Source organism: Hordeum vulgare, chromosome 7H (genome assembly GCF_904849725.1).
Source record: "Hordeum vulgare subsp. vulgare chromosome 7H, MorexV3_pseudomolecules_assembly, whole genome shotgun sequence".
NCBI lineage: Eukaryota > Viridiplantae > Streptophyta > Magnoliopsida > Poales > Poaceae > Hordeum > Hordeum vulgare.
The window spans coordinates 71,313,732-71,328,783 of record NC_058524.1 but is presented as its reverse complement, the minus strand read 5'-3'; the positions used below and the strand labels follow the sequence as shown (position 1 = coordinate 71,328,783).

The window sequence follows — 15,052 nt, the reverse complement described above, 5'->3', positions numbered from 1 at the left end:
CGATCCGGTCGTTCTTCTAAAAGATAAACTTCAACTCTTGGAACATCTCATATGCTCCATGATGCTCAAAGCAACGTTGAAGTCCCGGCTCTAAGCCATACAAGACTGCACATTGAACTACTGAGTAGTCCTCTTTGCGTGCTAACCAAGCGTTCTTAGCAACTTGGTCAGCCGCGGCGGGTGGTTCATCTCCTAGCGCAGCATTAAGGACATAATCCTTCTTCTCAGCTTGCAGGAGCAACTTAAGATTACGAACCCAGTCTACAAAGTTGCTTCCATCATCTTTCAACTTAGCTTTCTCTAGGAACGTATTAAATTCAGGGTGACTGTCACGTGAGCCATTGATCTACAACACAAATATTTTCAAAGTGGACTTAGACTATGTTCAAGATAATTAGAGTTTAACTAATCAAATTACTTGCTAAACTCCCACTCAAAAAGTACATCTCTCTAGTCATTTGAGTGGTTCATGATCCAATTCCACTAGCTCAAGTCCGATCATCACGTGAGTTGAGGATAGTTTCAGTGGTAAGCATCCCTATGCTAATCATATCAACTATATGATTCATGATCGACCTTTCGGTCTCATGTGTTCTGAGGCCATGTCTGCACATGCTAGGCTCGTCAAGCTTAACCCGCGTGTTCCGCGTGTGCAACTGTTTTGCACCCGTTGTATGTGAACGTTGAGTCTATCACACCCGATCATCACGTGGTATCTCGAAACGACGAACTGTACAAACGGTGCACAGTCGGGGAGAACACAATTTCGTCTTGAAATTTTAGTGAGAGATCACCTCATAATGCTACTATCGTTCTAAGCAAAATAAGGTGCATGCAAGGATTAACATCACATGCAATTCATAAGTGACATGATATGGCCATCATCAAGTGCTCCTTTATCTCCATCACCAAAGCACCGGTATGATCTTCTTGTCACCGCCGCCACACCATGATCCCCATCATTATGATCTCCATCATCGTGCCGCCATCGAGGTTGTCATGTATGCTATGCTATTACTACTAAAGCTACGTCCTAGCAATATAGTAAACGCATCAGCAAACAGAAATGTTAGTTTAAAGACAACCCTATGGCTCCTACCGGTTGCCGTAGCACCGACGTGCAAGTTGATATTAACTATTACAACATGATCATCTCAAACATCCAATATATCACATCACATCCTCGACCATATCACATCACAAGCATACCTTGCAAAAACAAGTTAGACATCCTCTAATTGTTGTTGCATGTTTTACGTGGTTGCCATGGGTATCTAGTAGGATCGCATCTTACTTACGCAAACACCACAACGGGGATGTATAATTGCTATTTAACCTCTCTCCAAGGACCTCCTCAGTCAAATCCGATTCAACTAAAGTTGGAGAAACCGACACTCGCCAGTCATCTTTGAGCAACGGGGTTGCTCGTAGCGATGAAACCAGTCTCTCGTAATCGTACGAGTAATGTCGGTCCGAGCCGCTTCTATCCAACAATACCGCGGAATCAAGAAAAGACTAAGGAGGGCAGCAAATTGCACATCACCGCCCACAAAAACTTTTGTGTTCTACTCGAGATGACATCTACATATGAACCTAGCTCATGATGCCACTGTTGGGGAACATTGCACGGGAAACAAAAATTTTCCTACGCGCGCGAAGACCTATCATGGTGATGTCCATCTACGAGAGGAGATTTGGATCTACGTTCCCTTGTAGATCGCACAGCAGGAAGCGTTAAGAAATGCGGTTGATGTAGTGGAACGTCCTCACGTCCCTCGATCCGCCCCGCGTACCGTCCCACGAACCGTCCCGCGATCCGTCCCATGATCCGCTCCGATCTAGTGCCGAACGGACGGCACCTCCGCGTTCAGCACATGTACAGCTCGACGATGATATCGGCCTTCTTGATCCAGCAAGAGAGACGGAGAGGTAGATGAATTCTCCGGCAGCGTGACGGTGCTCCGGAGGTTGGTGGTGATCTATCTCAGCAGGGCTCCGCCCGAGCTCCGCAGAAATACGATCTAGAGGAAAAACCGTGGAGGTATGTGGTCGGGCTGCCGTGGCAAAGTTGTTTCAAATCAGCCCAAATACCTCAGTATATACAGGAGGGAGGGGGAGGGCCTTGCCTTGAGGCTCAAGGGAACCCAAGGGGTCGGCCGAAGCAAGGGGAGGAGTCCTCCTCCTCCAATCCTAGTCCAACTAGGATTGGAAGGTGGAGTCCTTCCCTTCCTTCCTTTTTTTTTCTCTTTTTCATTTGATTTCTTTATCTCTTGCGCATAGGGCCTCTTGGGCTGTCCCACCAGCCCACTAAGGGATGGTGCGGCACCCCTAAGGCCTATGGGCTTCCCCCGGGTGGGCTGCCCCCCGGTGAACATCCGGAACCCATTCGTTACTCCCAGTACATTCCCGGTAATGTCCGAAAACTTTCCGGTAATCAAATGAGGTCATCCTATATAACAATCTTTGTCTCCGGACCATTCCGGAAACCCTCGTGACATCCGTGATCTCATCCGGGACTCCGAACAACATTCGGTAACCAACCATATAACTCAAATACGCATAAAACATCGCCGAACCTTAAGTGTGCAGACCCTGCGGGTTCGAGAACTATGTAGACATGACCCGAGGGACTCCTCGGTCAATATCCAATAGCGGGACCTGTATGCCCATATTGGATCCTACATATTCTACGAAGATCTTATCGATTGAACCTAAGTGCCAATGATTCATATAATCTCGTATGTCATTCCCTTTGTCCTTCGGTATGTTACTTACCCGAGATTCGATCGTCAGTATCCGCATACCTACTTCAATCTCGTTTACCGGCAAGTCTCTTTACTCGTTCCGTAATACAAGATCCCGTGACTTACACTAAGTCACATTGCTTGCAAGGCTTGTGTGTGATGTTGTATTACCGAGTGGGCCCCGAGATACCTCTCCGTCACACGGAGTGACAAATCCCAGTCTTGATCCATACTAACTCAACGGACACCTTCGGAGATATGTGTAGAGCATCTTTATAGTCACCAGTTACGTTGTCACGTTTGATACACACAAGACATTCCTCCGGTGCCAGTGAGTTATATGGTCTCATGGTCATAGGAATAAATACTTGACACGCAGAAAACAGTAGCAACAAAATGACACGATCAACATGCTACGTTCATTAGTTTGGGTCTAGTCCATCACATGATTCACTCAATGATGTGATCCAGTTATCAAGCAACAACACCTTGTACATAGTCAAAAGACCTTGACTATCCTTGATCAACTGGCTAGCCAACTAGGGGCTTGCTAGGGACAGTGTTTTGTCTATGTATCCACACATGTATCTAAGACTTCATTCAATACAATTATAGCATGGATAATGAACGATTATCTTGATATAGGAATTATAATAATAACTTATTTATCATTGCCTCTAGGGCATAATTCCAACAGACGGCCCCCTCAGCCCTTGTTGCCGTCGCCCCTGGTCGTGCACCACCCAGCCATGCCCACCCGCTCGCCTCTCGGCCGGCCCCGTGCGCACGCGCACGTCCGCTCCTGCACCGCCGCGCACCCGTCGTGCCTCGCCTGCTCCTGCGTCCCGCTAGCCTCGCCCCATGCGCGCCGCGTCGATCGTCGCCCATGCCCGCCATCTTGCCAACGTCGCGCCGCTAACCTCCGGCCACCGAGCCGCTGGCCATGGCCTCGGTTGGCTTCGGCTCGTTCTGGTTAGTCTCAGATTATTAGTGGGGGTAATCCCGCTCTTGGGCTAGTCCCCCTCCCCTACAAAGAATGACAAAAGGTGCCCACAAATCAGTCCCGGTTCGAGCGGCCAGGACTCCGGTCGGGCTTCGGTGGGGATTAGTCCCGATTCTTCTAGGACCTTTAGTCCCGGTTCGTGCCACAAACCGAGCCTAAAGGGCTTGCCTCCTGCCGCAACCCCTTTAGTCCCGGTTCGTGTCTGGAACTGGGACTAAACGGCTATCTTTAGTCCTGGTTCTAGACATCAACCGGGACTAAAAAGTTGCCTATATATATGCTCGTCCCTGCCGCTCACTCCTCTCATTTTTTGGCCGGACAGCGTGTGGAGGTGTGTGTTACTCTAGTTTTTCTGAAAATTCATGATTTTTTTACAAAATCAGGAATTTTTTACCATGAATATTTTTTTAAATACATGAACTTTTACAAATTAACCTTTTTTTCAAATTCATGAACTTTTTGCAAACTCACCCACATTTTTCAAATCCAAAAACCATTTCAAATTTATATATTTTTTTAATTCGTGACCTTGTCTTAAATTCACAAATATTTCTAATTTTTTTGAACATTTTGAACTTGCAAACTTTTAAAAGTAAATGGTGAACGATCAGAGATGTGTGGTCAAGGGTTGACGTTATTAGTCAATGTCAGAGGCCTGTGGTCGACGAGTCAAGGCGAATGAGACAACTTGTTTTTTAGGCAATCTTGTGAAAACTATTTATTAACTTGTCATAATGTTTAAAGTGACAAAACTAAGATCATCATGTTGTCCCAACCACACATGACATACGGCCTCTAGAGAGGGAGAGAGAGAGAGTATAGTCAAGACGAACGAGCCTCGGTATTCGAGCTCCTATACTCATGGACAAGCAACTACTCCATACAATATTAATTGTAGTTGGAAAAACTAATTTAGTTCTTTCTAATTACAATTATTATGATACCAAGGGAGTAGTTAATCAACTAGAATGGTCTAATTTCATGAATAAGTGCATCATAAACGAACAGACAAAAGCTTTTTTAGGCAAATAGGCCCAAGCATAGGGTGAGGGATAGAGTACTAATGGGCTTGGCCCATGAAAAGAGTCAAAGCTTCGCTAAAGGCATGGGCGAATGGGCGGCCCATTTGAAGGTAGGGAACTTGAGGCACTCAATTGTTTTTGCCAAAAAGTGTTGCATGAGCGAGAACTCGAACTCGGAACGTTCCACATGTGAACACGTGTTTCTAACCAATCAACCTGATGAGTTCAAGTGGTTTATTGACAGACTGAGACTTTAATAACCAGTTTGCAGTGGCACAACAGAACTTCTTCTAAAAAAGCAAAAAAATCATGAAATTTACGAATAAAAAATTGAAAATACATTTTTTTTATGAATCCGAATACTTTTTGAAATTCTGAACTGTTTGTGAAAAACATGAACAATATTCTAGGTTCCTCAACTTAATTTTTGAAAAGAAAACAAATTTTGAAATTCAAACAATTTGTTAAATATTCTAGATTTTTATAAATGAGTAAAAAAATGATAACCTGAAAAAGTTCCAAACAAATTTTGAATTCCCAATACCTTTTTTTACAGTGAACAAAATTGGAAAATGTTATTTTCCCCCTAAAAAGATGAACAATCATTGAAATTGTGAAGAAAGTTTGAATTTCAAACATTTTTTATTTGTGAAAGTGTTTTTTTGGAAAAATTGAACAATTTTTGAAACATGGAAAAAGTGAAAATGTGAAGCATTTTTTAATTTTTGAACAAAATTTTAAAATTATGAGGCATTTTTTGAATCATGTTTTTTAGAATTTCGAAAATTTAAGAAATTCATCTTTTTCAGAAATTCTAACTTGTTTTTGAAATTTTTGAATTTATAAATAAATAAAAAGGTAAAACATCATAAAGAACACAGAAAAAAGAGGAAAAAACCCAAAGAAAAACCAACTAGCAAAAATCCAGAAAAAACACAAAATAACTAGAAAGAAAAAAATAAAAACTGGAAAACATAATATAAAGCAACAGAAAAAGGACAAAACAACTAAGTTTTATTGCTGAGAAACACTTGTAAATCTCTCTATTATATACTTAAAACGATAGAAAACGAACGATGATGATTTGGCATTCTAAACTTTAAGATGTATCGACAATAAAGATTAAAAGTATACTACACGTAAAAAAAACTGAAACATATTAACTTTCCGTAGCAAGTTTGTAATGTGACACGACAACGCACATATATAGGCATACAAAAGATGGCAAGACTACGGATATCTACAAAAGACACACACGCACACAGGCTCTTTATTTAGAATCTTTCCTCGCAAAAGAAATACAGGACACGGTCTCTTTTATATAAAAAATTTACACAGTCTCAGCAACCACAAAAATCTGTGCACCGTGGGTTGCAACGACCATAAAGACACTGCATACACATACTGATTAGACTTTCTTTATTCAGAACTAATGCATGATTGATTAGCATGGTCATTTGACACACGTGGAAAATGAAACTCAGCTGGAGTCTAAATTTAATCTTCGGCACAGTGGACACATGATATGACCAAACAAAAATGCAACTGCAATTTGATTCATGGTGCCGTGCTGAATGAGATACGATTACATAGCGTTCGCGCAAGATCCATATAATCCTTCGTGAAAATTTCTTCAAAAACAATTTGGTGATGGATGTGAAAAAGAATAGTGTACGATGAAACATGAAAATCTTTAATCGCTGAACTAAAAAACATATGCACATACATGCATGTGTGTGCGAGCATGGGTGTAGGGAGTGAACACATGGTTTAGGTTCGGAATACAACAGTTGAGATTATGGACAAGAAAGACATCTCGGAGAAGCGAAAACCCCTCGAAAGTAGAGCGTGAATCCAAGGCATTGAGTGACATAGTTAAATTATACAAAAAATACCCTTCTACATAAAATATTACTTCATGTATAAAATGCACTGCTTCTTTTAAGTTCATAAACAATATTACTTTACTTATACAAGAATTTTGGATTGAAAGTCAGCAATAGCAAATTGTACATAACAAGCTACCCTATATCGTTGATTGTAGCTAATTTTGATTTGTTTATAGCTATTTTTTAAAAGAAGTATATTGAGAATTCTTATTTGGTAGACAAAGCAAAAAAAAATCTGGGTATATATGAAACTTTGCATAAGACTTATTAGGGAAAATATTTTTTTGTTTTTATCCACTGTATAAAGAGAATATTTGCCACATTTGAAATTTTAATAAAATGTAATTTAAACTATTAGTTCATAATCCTAGAGAAAGATACACGGTCTCCTGAGAATTACCACGTGGCATATTTGTGTGAAATCCAAATCTGATAAAAAAAATCATAAGCATTAGCCGCTTGAAAGATAACACTAAAATGACATGTTAGGTCCGTTCCATTTGAAATTACGACTATCAAGGTCTATTTTAAGCACTACATTTTATTGCTAAAATCAATAAGCGATTTGTATAATGCAATGACAATATATGTGTACTACTAATCTATATTCAGATTTGAATCTTAGTGATAAAAATTTAAATGGCGAGGTAAGGGTCGATAGCATAGGATGAGGAGGAGGGAAAGAGAGGGAAAACTAGACCTTGAGTTGAAAGACTATAGTTTTGCATTGTGAGACACATTCCTTTTTGCTCTTTAGGGACCGAGGCCATAAAAAATGTCATCAGCACATAGGTTTACCGCCCTTTGTAGTTCAAGTTATCGGTCGTCAGTCCAACAACAAAACTATGAAATACATAAACTTTTCAACCATCTATATGAGAAAATTTATAAAATAAATTAGGTTTTTAATTTTCATACATCACACAATTATATGCGAAAGGAAAAACGTTGAGCCTAAAATCTTCACAAGCATAACTAATGTGGATACTCAGAGCTTATGCATATGCAAAGTGCAAAATGTTCATTTTAAACTAAATAGTATGTAGAATATAACATGCCAAAATAATAACATGAAACAAATCTAGCCGCTAACTAGGAATAACATATATATATATACGCTGATTTGAATCTATTATCGAAGAAAACACAAAATAAGTCTAATAACTAAGAATTACAATGAAATCTCTCGGAAACACTTTTTATGCGGCGTCGATCTCTGCTAGAAAAAAAGACTCCAAAGACTTCGATAAAGAGGTTGCAATTAGACTAAAACAACCTTATTGTCACTCTTTTACCCGCCCGAACATTTACCAATAATGAGTTTTGAAATCGCCTTGAGTCAGCCATGCAAAAGGATGAGAAGTCTTAATCGATGAACGTACTTAGACCGGGATGATCCACTAGAGGTGCATGCCGTTGAATCATGACATTTCCACCATGTCGTCGATGATACTTTTTACCCTCATAAAGAATCAAACCAACAACAAAAAGTTGGCAGACCAACAAAAACCCATCATATCCGAATAATCAGATCTGCGAGGACAGAAAACTCTCTAACCTCATGGCATAATCAAAAAGATGAAAGTAATTTATTCTAAAAAAATACAATAATCACTTTGTCAAAAAAAACTAAGTAGCTTTTGTGTGTGTGTGTGTGTGGATCACGTAAAAACTACTCCCTCCGTTCCATAATATAAGTCTTTTTAGAGATTTCACTAGAAAACTGCATACGGATGTATATGGACATACTTTAGAGTGTAGATTCACTCATTTTGCTTTGTATGTAGTCTTTTAGTGAAATCGCTTAAAAGACTTATATTTAGAAAACGGAGGGAGTAAGTAGCTAACGCGCAGCATGCGCTGCCTCTAACTGGGCCGGCCCATCGATGGGCGCTACGGGCGAAGCCATCAAAATCCTACTTTGCCTCGCTCCGTTCCAAAAAAAAAAAACAAAACCCGTCTCCAAGTCCAAGGGTCGCATCCTACAGGGTCCTTCTCATGAGGGGCCTCACCGCAAATTTCCTCCTCCTTCCTCCTTCCCTCGTGTCCGTTCCCCTTCGGCAATGGCCGCCGACCCCAACCACAAGAAAGGTTCGATCTTTTTCCCGCTCCCCCCTTCCCTCCCCCTCCGTCCGTTCTCCGCTCACCCCTCTCGTGGTTCCCGATCCGCAGTCGTGGTGAACTTCCAGTCCGTCGCCAACGCGCCGAAGCTGCGGCAGTCCAAGTTCAAGGTGCGGTCTCTTTTCTTTCTCGCCGTTGCGTTCCTTACACGACCAGCAAGCTCAGCAGTCCGCCCCGGGTCACTGTCCTGTGGGAGATCTCGTGCGATTTGAGCGGTAATCTTGGCCCAGGCCGACCAAATTAGCAGCTAGCTGCAGCCGGAGAGCGTCCATTATTTTTGGGGGAAGGGTGGGATTGGTGGTATTTTCGGGGAAAAGGCAACGGCGCTGTAGCCTAGAAGCGGTGCCGTACTGGCCTGTTGTTGGCCGGGGCCATCGCAGCAACGTGTCTTTGGTTGTAGCCCAGCAGCAGAAAAAGATTGCTGTGATGGCGAAGGGCATGCTTGGCTTTGCCTCATCAAGTCTCCGGTTGATTACGATGTCATCGTAGCAACAAGAAAAATAATGTGTGTGCCAAAGACATCCGGATCTTGACCCTTACTGTTGCTAATACGCTGTACATGTCCATGTCAGTTGTACTCGCCGAGAACCTTTCCTCACTCCCCACTTGGATGCATAGATAGCCCTCAGTACTTGCAACTTTCTGGACACACACTATTATAAAATTTAGAGACATATGCACTAGGGATGATGTTTCCTTCTAGAAGTTGTTGTTTTCTGAAAATAATAACTTGATGTAATTCGACAATGTCGCCTGAAGACCCATCCTATCAGATTATTTTGTGGATGTTTGTAATGTTTCACATTTGAGCATGTCTTGATGTAGTGTTTCCTTTCTAGACTAGTTCTCCCCAACTAAAAGTATTCTCTTTTTTGAAACGCGGTCCCTTAGGTACCGATCTCATTAAAAAAGGGCGAAGAGAGTTGCCCGGTTAATAATCGGAAAATCGGGCTAAAACCGTCACAATGCGCCCGCCACAACAGGGCACACAGGGCGACCTGACAACCTACACAAGAACGCACACACGCCGCCAAGGGGAAGAGCTCCGTCGAGGTTGTAATCCGGTGTCATCGTCATCACGCCTCCGCGAGGGCGACTACGACTTCACCATCAACGACCACCAATGTAGCCTCCACCGCAGACAAGCGTAGAGGCCTGCGTCGGACAACGCCAAACAGTCCACCACACGCGCCGACGACTAGGCAGCTTCGACTCAGCCGACGAGCATTGAAGGATGAAAAGCACTGGACCTGCGCCGAGCCAGCGCCAGAACCGACCACCCGTCTTCATGTCATCGTCGCCGCAAGGATCCTCCTCAAACCGCTCCGACTTCAGAAGACAAGAGACTGGCTACCAAGAAACATCAACAAACCTGAGTCCGCCCAAAGCCGCCATCGTTGCCACAAACAGAAAGCGCGCAACATCCGCATTGCCGGACGGGCACCAGCCGACCGCAATGCTGCGAGCGTCCAACCCATGAAGCGTGCAAAACGGGATTCGAAACTCTTCAAAGGCGACGCCCCAAAGAGGGAAGCGACGATGTCGACGCCATCGCCTGACCCAACCGGGCCTTAGGCTTTCACCCGAAGAGCAAGATCCGAGGGTGAAGGGGATGTGGCACTCCACAACGACGCCTCCAAGGAGGTTAAACAACGCCCACAGACGCCGATGCCGCCGGCCGGCAACACCGGGCAGGCTTTCGCCCGGAGCATACCCAACACCACCAGCACCCTCACGCGCTGCACCTTCGCTGACCCGCCCACCTCTCGCTGAGCCACCGCGCCAGCGCCACCGGAGAGCCACCGAGCACCTCACCTCCCTGCCGTAGAGGCCGACGGGCTGGATCCGGCCGATCTGGCATCCCACCACCGCAGCGCAACCGGAGCCACCAGAGGCCAGCCCGCCACAGGCCCGACCAGGGACCGCGCCCACAAGGCAGGCGGGGGGGGGGGGGGGGGGCAGCCGCCCCGATGCGTCGAAAAGGAGCCGCCGGGTCGAAGACCAGGCGGCCGACGACGGCGCTGCCGCGACTGCCACCCGCGAGAGCCGCAGCCAGGGAGCCGTCCCGCTGGAGAAGGAGGCCCAGGGGCTTGTCGGCGACGCAGCTGATCCGCGGCCTGACGAGAGGAACCCCCCCCCCCCCCCCCCCCCCCGGCCGCCGTCCGTCGCCCGGCGGCCTCCTCCAGCGACGGCGAGGGGAGGAAGGAGGGCGGGAGGGCGGCACGGCGGCGCGACTAGGTGTCCGCCCATGTCGCCTTGTCGCCTCGGCTGAGACGACGCGGGGGCGTGGAAAGGGGGGGATATTTTCCAGAAAGGTTATCTCTTTGACTAAAAGTATTCAGGTACAGAGGGAGTAGAATCCATCATAGCTTTCGATGCATCAGTATTTGTTTGTTTTACAGACACGACCTTTTGTTCTCAAGTTACGCAAAGCCCTAGTGCACGAGTAAATAAAGTGCCCTGAAGTCCGTCATCAAATGGAATTATATGCTATAGTTATTTTTTCAATAAGCAAAAGTGAATAAATTAATATATGCTGGTACTAACGAAGTACTTTGTTATGGTTCATGCAATTTGAACATCAAATTACACAGGCTGTTCCCAGTCAGTGCCTTCGTTGCTGGTAATCTTTTCTAACCCCCTTATATTCTTTCAGATTGGTGGAAATGAGAAATTTGCGAGGGTAATTGAATTTCTTCGCCGCCAAATTCACCAGGACACAGTGGTATGAACGCAGTTTGTAATTCATCTAGATGGGATCATAGTGTCACTGTATCAGCATATATGGAAATAATATCGACAACCTCTCTCTGTTTTGCCAACAGTTTCTCTACGTGAATAGTGCATTTTCCCCTAATCCAGATGAGTTGATATCTGATCTATACAGTGTAAGATCCAATACTCCCATTACTTTTATATGCCCTCTTCAGTCATGCCTGAAATGTACTGTCAAATAAATAGTCTTCAGCTATTCTGATTGTTTGCATCCCATTCTTTTTGCTACTCGAGGAGAAAATCTAAGCACTAGCATGGACCATTCAGTCACCTAATCTTACTGTAGCAGAAACTGACATTCAATATGTGATTAATGGTGGTTAAACATTTTGCTTCCTTTTACATGGCAGAACTTTGGAATCGATGGGCAGCTGGTGGTCAATTATGCATCATCCATGGCATGGGGGTAAAAGGTGAACTTGCTGGAAATTACCTTGAGCCAACATATGAAACCCTTTTGCCTCCAAAATTAACATTTCACGGCGCTATTAATGTAAAAAAGCACAGCAAATTGAGGTTCAAACGGAAGCTCTTTCGTTCACGTGGTATTCAACATGATGGCAAAGCAATACCATTTTCCATATCATCCGTCTGCAGCAAAAACCCTAGACGTCTTCTCTTTCCTGGTAGAGACAATACTCTGATGTTCTACGGCTATTATTGCTGGAAAGAAAAAATATTTTGTCTGTAGCGAGATGCTTACTTGAACTTTCTTTTCTCTTCCCTGGAATCTACCATCTTTATTCTTCATCTTTGATCGTGCCATCAAGACAGTCACCAGTTGTTGAGCACTTCAAGCCGAGCCTCAAGCGAAAGCTCTTTCGTGCACCTTGATGTCCTTTTCCCAATTTACCGTCGCGGTCATGCAATTAGTAGTCCTGTCAGTTTCATTATAATGGTACTAGCAGTACAAGTGTGCATGTTCCGTATTAGGTGGCATCGTACACTAGTTCATGATCAGTAGCTAGTGGACCATAGAAGATTATATTATAGAATGAATGCAAAGAGAGATAAATGAAGAGTCCAAATGATTCATTAGTTTCATTGCAATGTGGGAGACCCACTTATATACAAGATGAAGGGTATACAAGATGAAGGGTGTGTTGGTGAGACACCTTTTCCCCCAACAGACACCTCCTGGGAGGCATCCCTCCCATATAATTGATCACATGTTTTGTTTTTTGTTTTTTTTTGACTGGACATGTTTTGTTTTTCAACACTCCCCCTTGATCAATTCGTCATATATATATTACAAACTGAAAACTTCTCCAAAAACCTTGTGGGAAAAATTGAGGAGAAACCTTATAATAATATGACATCGAAAACTCCTTTAAAACCCAGTGAGAAAAATATAAGGAGAAACCAATATGGCATATATCCGCACTTGTACTTATAATGTCTCATTAAAAACCTGATATGAGAAACCATCTTGGAAAAACTCATAAAGGGAAAAAGAGTACAATATGAATGATCTGAAGATCACTAACAGGTTATAACTTGGGATTTTACTCCCCCTGAACTTTGCAAACATCAATGTCTTCTCATACCAATTCCATCAATGTCTTCTCATACCAATTCCACGAACGTGATTCTGGAATATAAACGTTGGTAGAGAAATTGTGAATCTCACAATAATTTGTTTGCATATTATCCTCTTACATTTCTTTAATTTGTGAGGATAAATATAACCCATAAGAAATACAAGTTACATCATCTTGGTAAATAATGATAATTGATTCCAATGAATCTTCACATGATCTCACATGTGACCATTTATTCTGCAAAGACATGTATATCTTGTCATGCTTCAAACATAGTTATCGCAAAATGATTATAGGAATGACTCATTTAGAGTCTATTCTGAAGGCTTTCCTTCGAATACTCTTTCATTAAATCCAGTCTTTGATATGGCATTGTTGGGATCAGATTATTAGCCACCATCAGGATATCACACCATGGTTTCATCTTGATTTTCTCAATGAAATTAATCAAGACCTTTTGTGTCTTGGACATATCTCAAGATATTCGTTATACCAATCATTATACCTTTTATTCGGGATGCACTCTCAATAATTTGCCAACAAATATAGTGTCAGGCATGGTTTACTTTGCAATTTATATGAGTGCTCCAATGGTACTCAGATACGGAACTTCATGTCCACTATCACATTACCATCTTCCCTAGGTTTGAATGGGCTTGTGTCCCATGCAAGGTATAATATAACCATATGTGTCTTTGATAAGATATATCCATATTGAACTTTTTCAATATTTCTAGATATATGAAGACTGACATACATTTATTCCCGAGGGATTTTGCTAAAGCTATAAACTTAGCATCATTTGTTTGACCCAAATATCCGTCTCAAAATGATTGTGTGTATTTAATATGTCTTGTATAGGCATTGATGATAAGATCATCCAATTCATGATATCTGCATGAATACACATCAACAATCATCAGTGTCAGAGTAATCCTTATCAAGGAGTAACTCACTTAGTCGGTTGTACCACACAACTCTCCGACATCTTCAGAGTCATAGGATGACTTCTGAAGCTTCACACATGTTGCGACTTATCATTGGATTCGGAATATTAAGCCATTTCATGACTTCAATATATATATCCAAACTGAATGATCCATGTGAGTATGTAGCCATTACATACATCAAATGTATGGATTTGTACTGCCAATTCAGTATTGAAACATAATTCCACTCATACCGAGAAGGTATGCTACATCATAACTGATGCGGGGGTCTCTGCGAAAACCCATGTGCTACAAGCCTCGCTTTCTCACCACCTCATCCATTTCGTTCCTGAACGAAAAATCACTTCTCTTCACTACGGAAGATACTTATGAGGAGCAGGTTTTACTAGGGTAAACACCTCTCTTTTGATGAGCGAGTACTACTCTTCTTAATTGCTTCCTTTCGTTTGAACCAATATAAGTGTCAACAACACTTTCCATGGATTTTGGTTCAGGGCCCAAAAGGATTTCTGCAATTCTCAAGAAGAAATTTATGTCGACATATGTAGACTTCAATATACGATTCTCGTGAATCAATATCATTAGTGGAATTCTCATTATGCCTCTTAACTCCTTGTGATTTTCCACAACAACGGAGTCAAGGTGTTTCGATGTCCCAACACCATAAAAATGTGTGCACATCTGTGCTGAGATCTAGATGACGCGCATCCATCAGGTGTCATTCAACATGAGGTTGAATCACATTTACTGACCGATGAGACCATTTCCTCTATTTCCGCGGAAACATATGAGAACTTAATCCCATGCGACCAGAATTCTCCACCTCTTGCTCCCATGTGGGGATACGAGTGTTTATTAGGTACCTCCACTCATTCTAGTATGAAAATTCAGTGACACCTTTGTCATCAGTAAATGTATATGGCAGATTATTTGCAATATGTTGCAAATTCTCATAATCTGAATCTCTAGTTCAGATTCTTAAGTACGCGGACAAAATGTCTATGACA

The 15,052-nt window shown here is 42.7% G+C and overlaps 1 protein-coding gene across 2 annotated transcripts; it reads left to right on the top strand.

Moving 5' to 3' along the window:
- The first annotated feature begins 8,639 nt into the window (after positions 1-8,639).
- Positions 8,640-12,244, top strand: LOC123410606 (ubiquitin-like protein ATG12). 2 transcript variants are annotated; one of them, XM_045103548.1, is made up of 6 exons: positions 8,640-8,749; positions 8,831-8,889; positions 11,374-11,398; positions 11,440-11,504; positions 11,605-11,667; positions 11,905-12,244. In XM_045103548.1, the coding sequence occupies exons 1-6, from the start codon at positions 8,722-8,724 to the stop codon at positions 11,962-11,964; spliced, it is 300 nt and encodes a 99-aa protein (XP_044959483.1). In that variant the 5' UTR covers positions 8,640-8,721; the 3' UTR covers positions 11,965-12,244. The 2 variants fall into 2 exon arrangements, with proteins under 2 accessions (XP_044959483.1, XP_044959484.1); XM_045103549.1 differs by lacking the exon at positions 11,374-11,398 and having other exon boundaries at positions 11,436-11,504.
- Positions 12,245-15,052: the final 2,808 nt, after the last annotated feature.

Coding starts and splice junctions, on each gene's coding strand:
- LOC123410606 (XM_045103548.1), top strand. CDS start 8,722: ATGGCCGCCGACCCCAACCACAAGAAAG. Junction 8,750..8,830: donor CGACCCCAACCACAAGAAAG/GTTCGATCTTTT, acceptor CCCGATCCGCAG/TCGTGGTGAACTTCCAGTCC. Junction 11,399..11,439: donor TCCCAGTCAGTGCCTTCGTT/GCTGGTAATCTT, acceptor TCTTTCAGATTG/GTGGAAATGAGAAATTTGCG.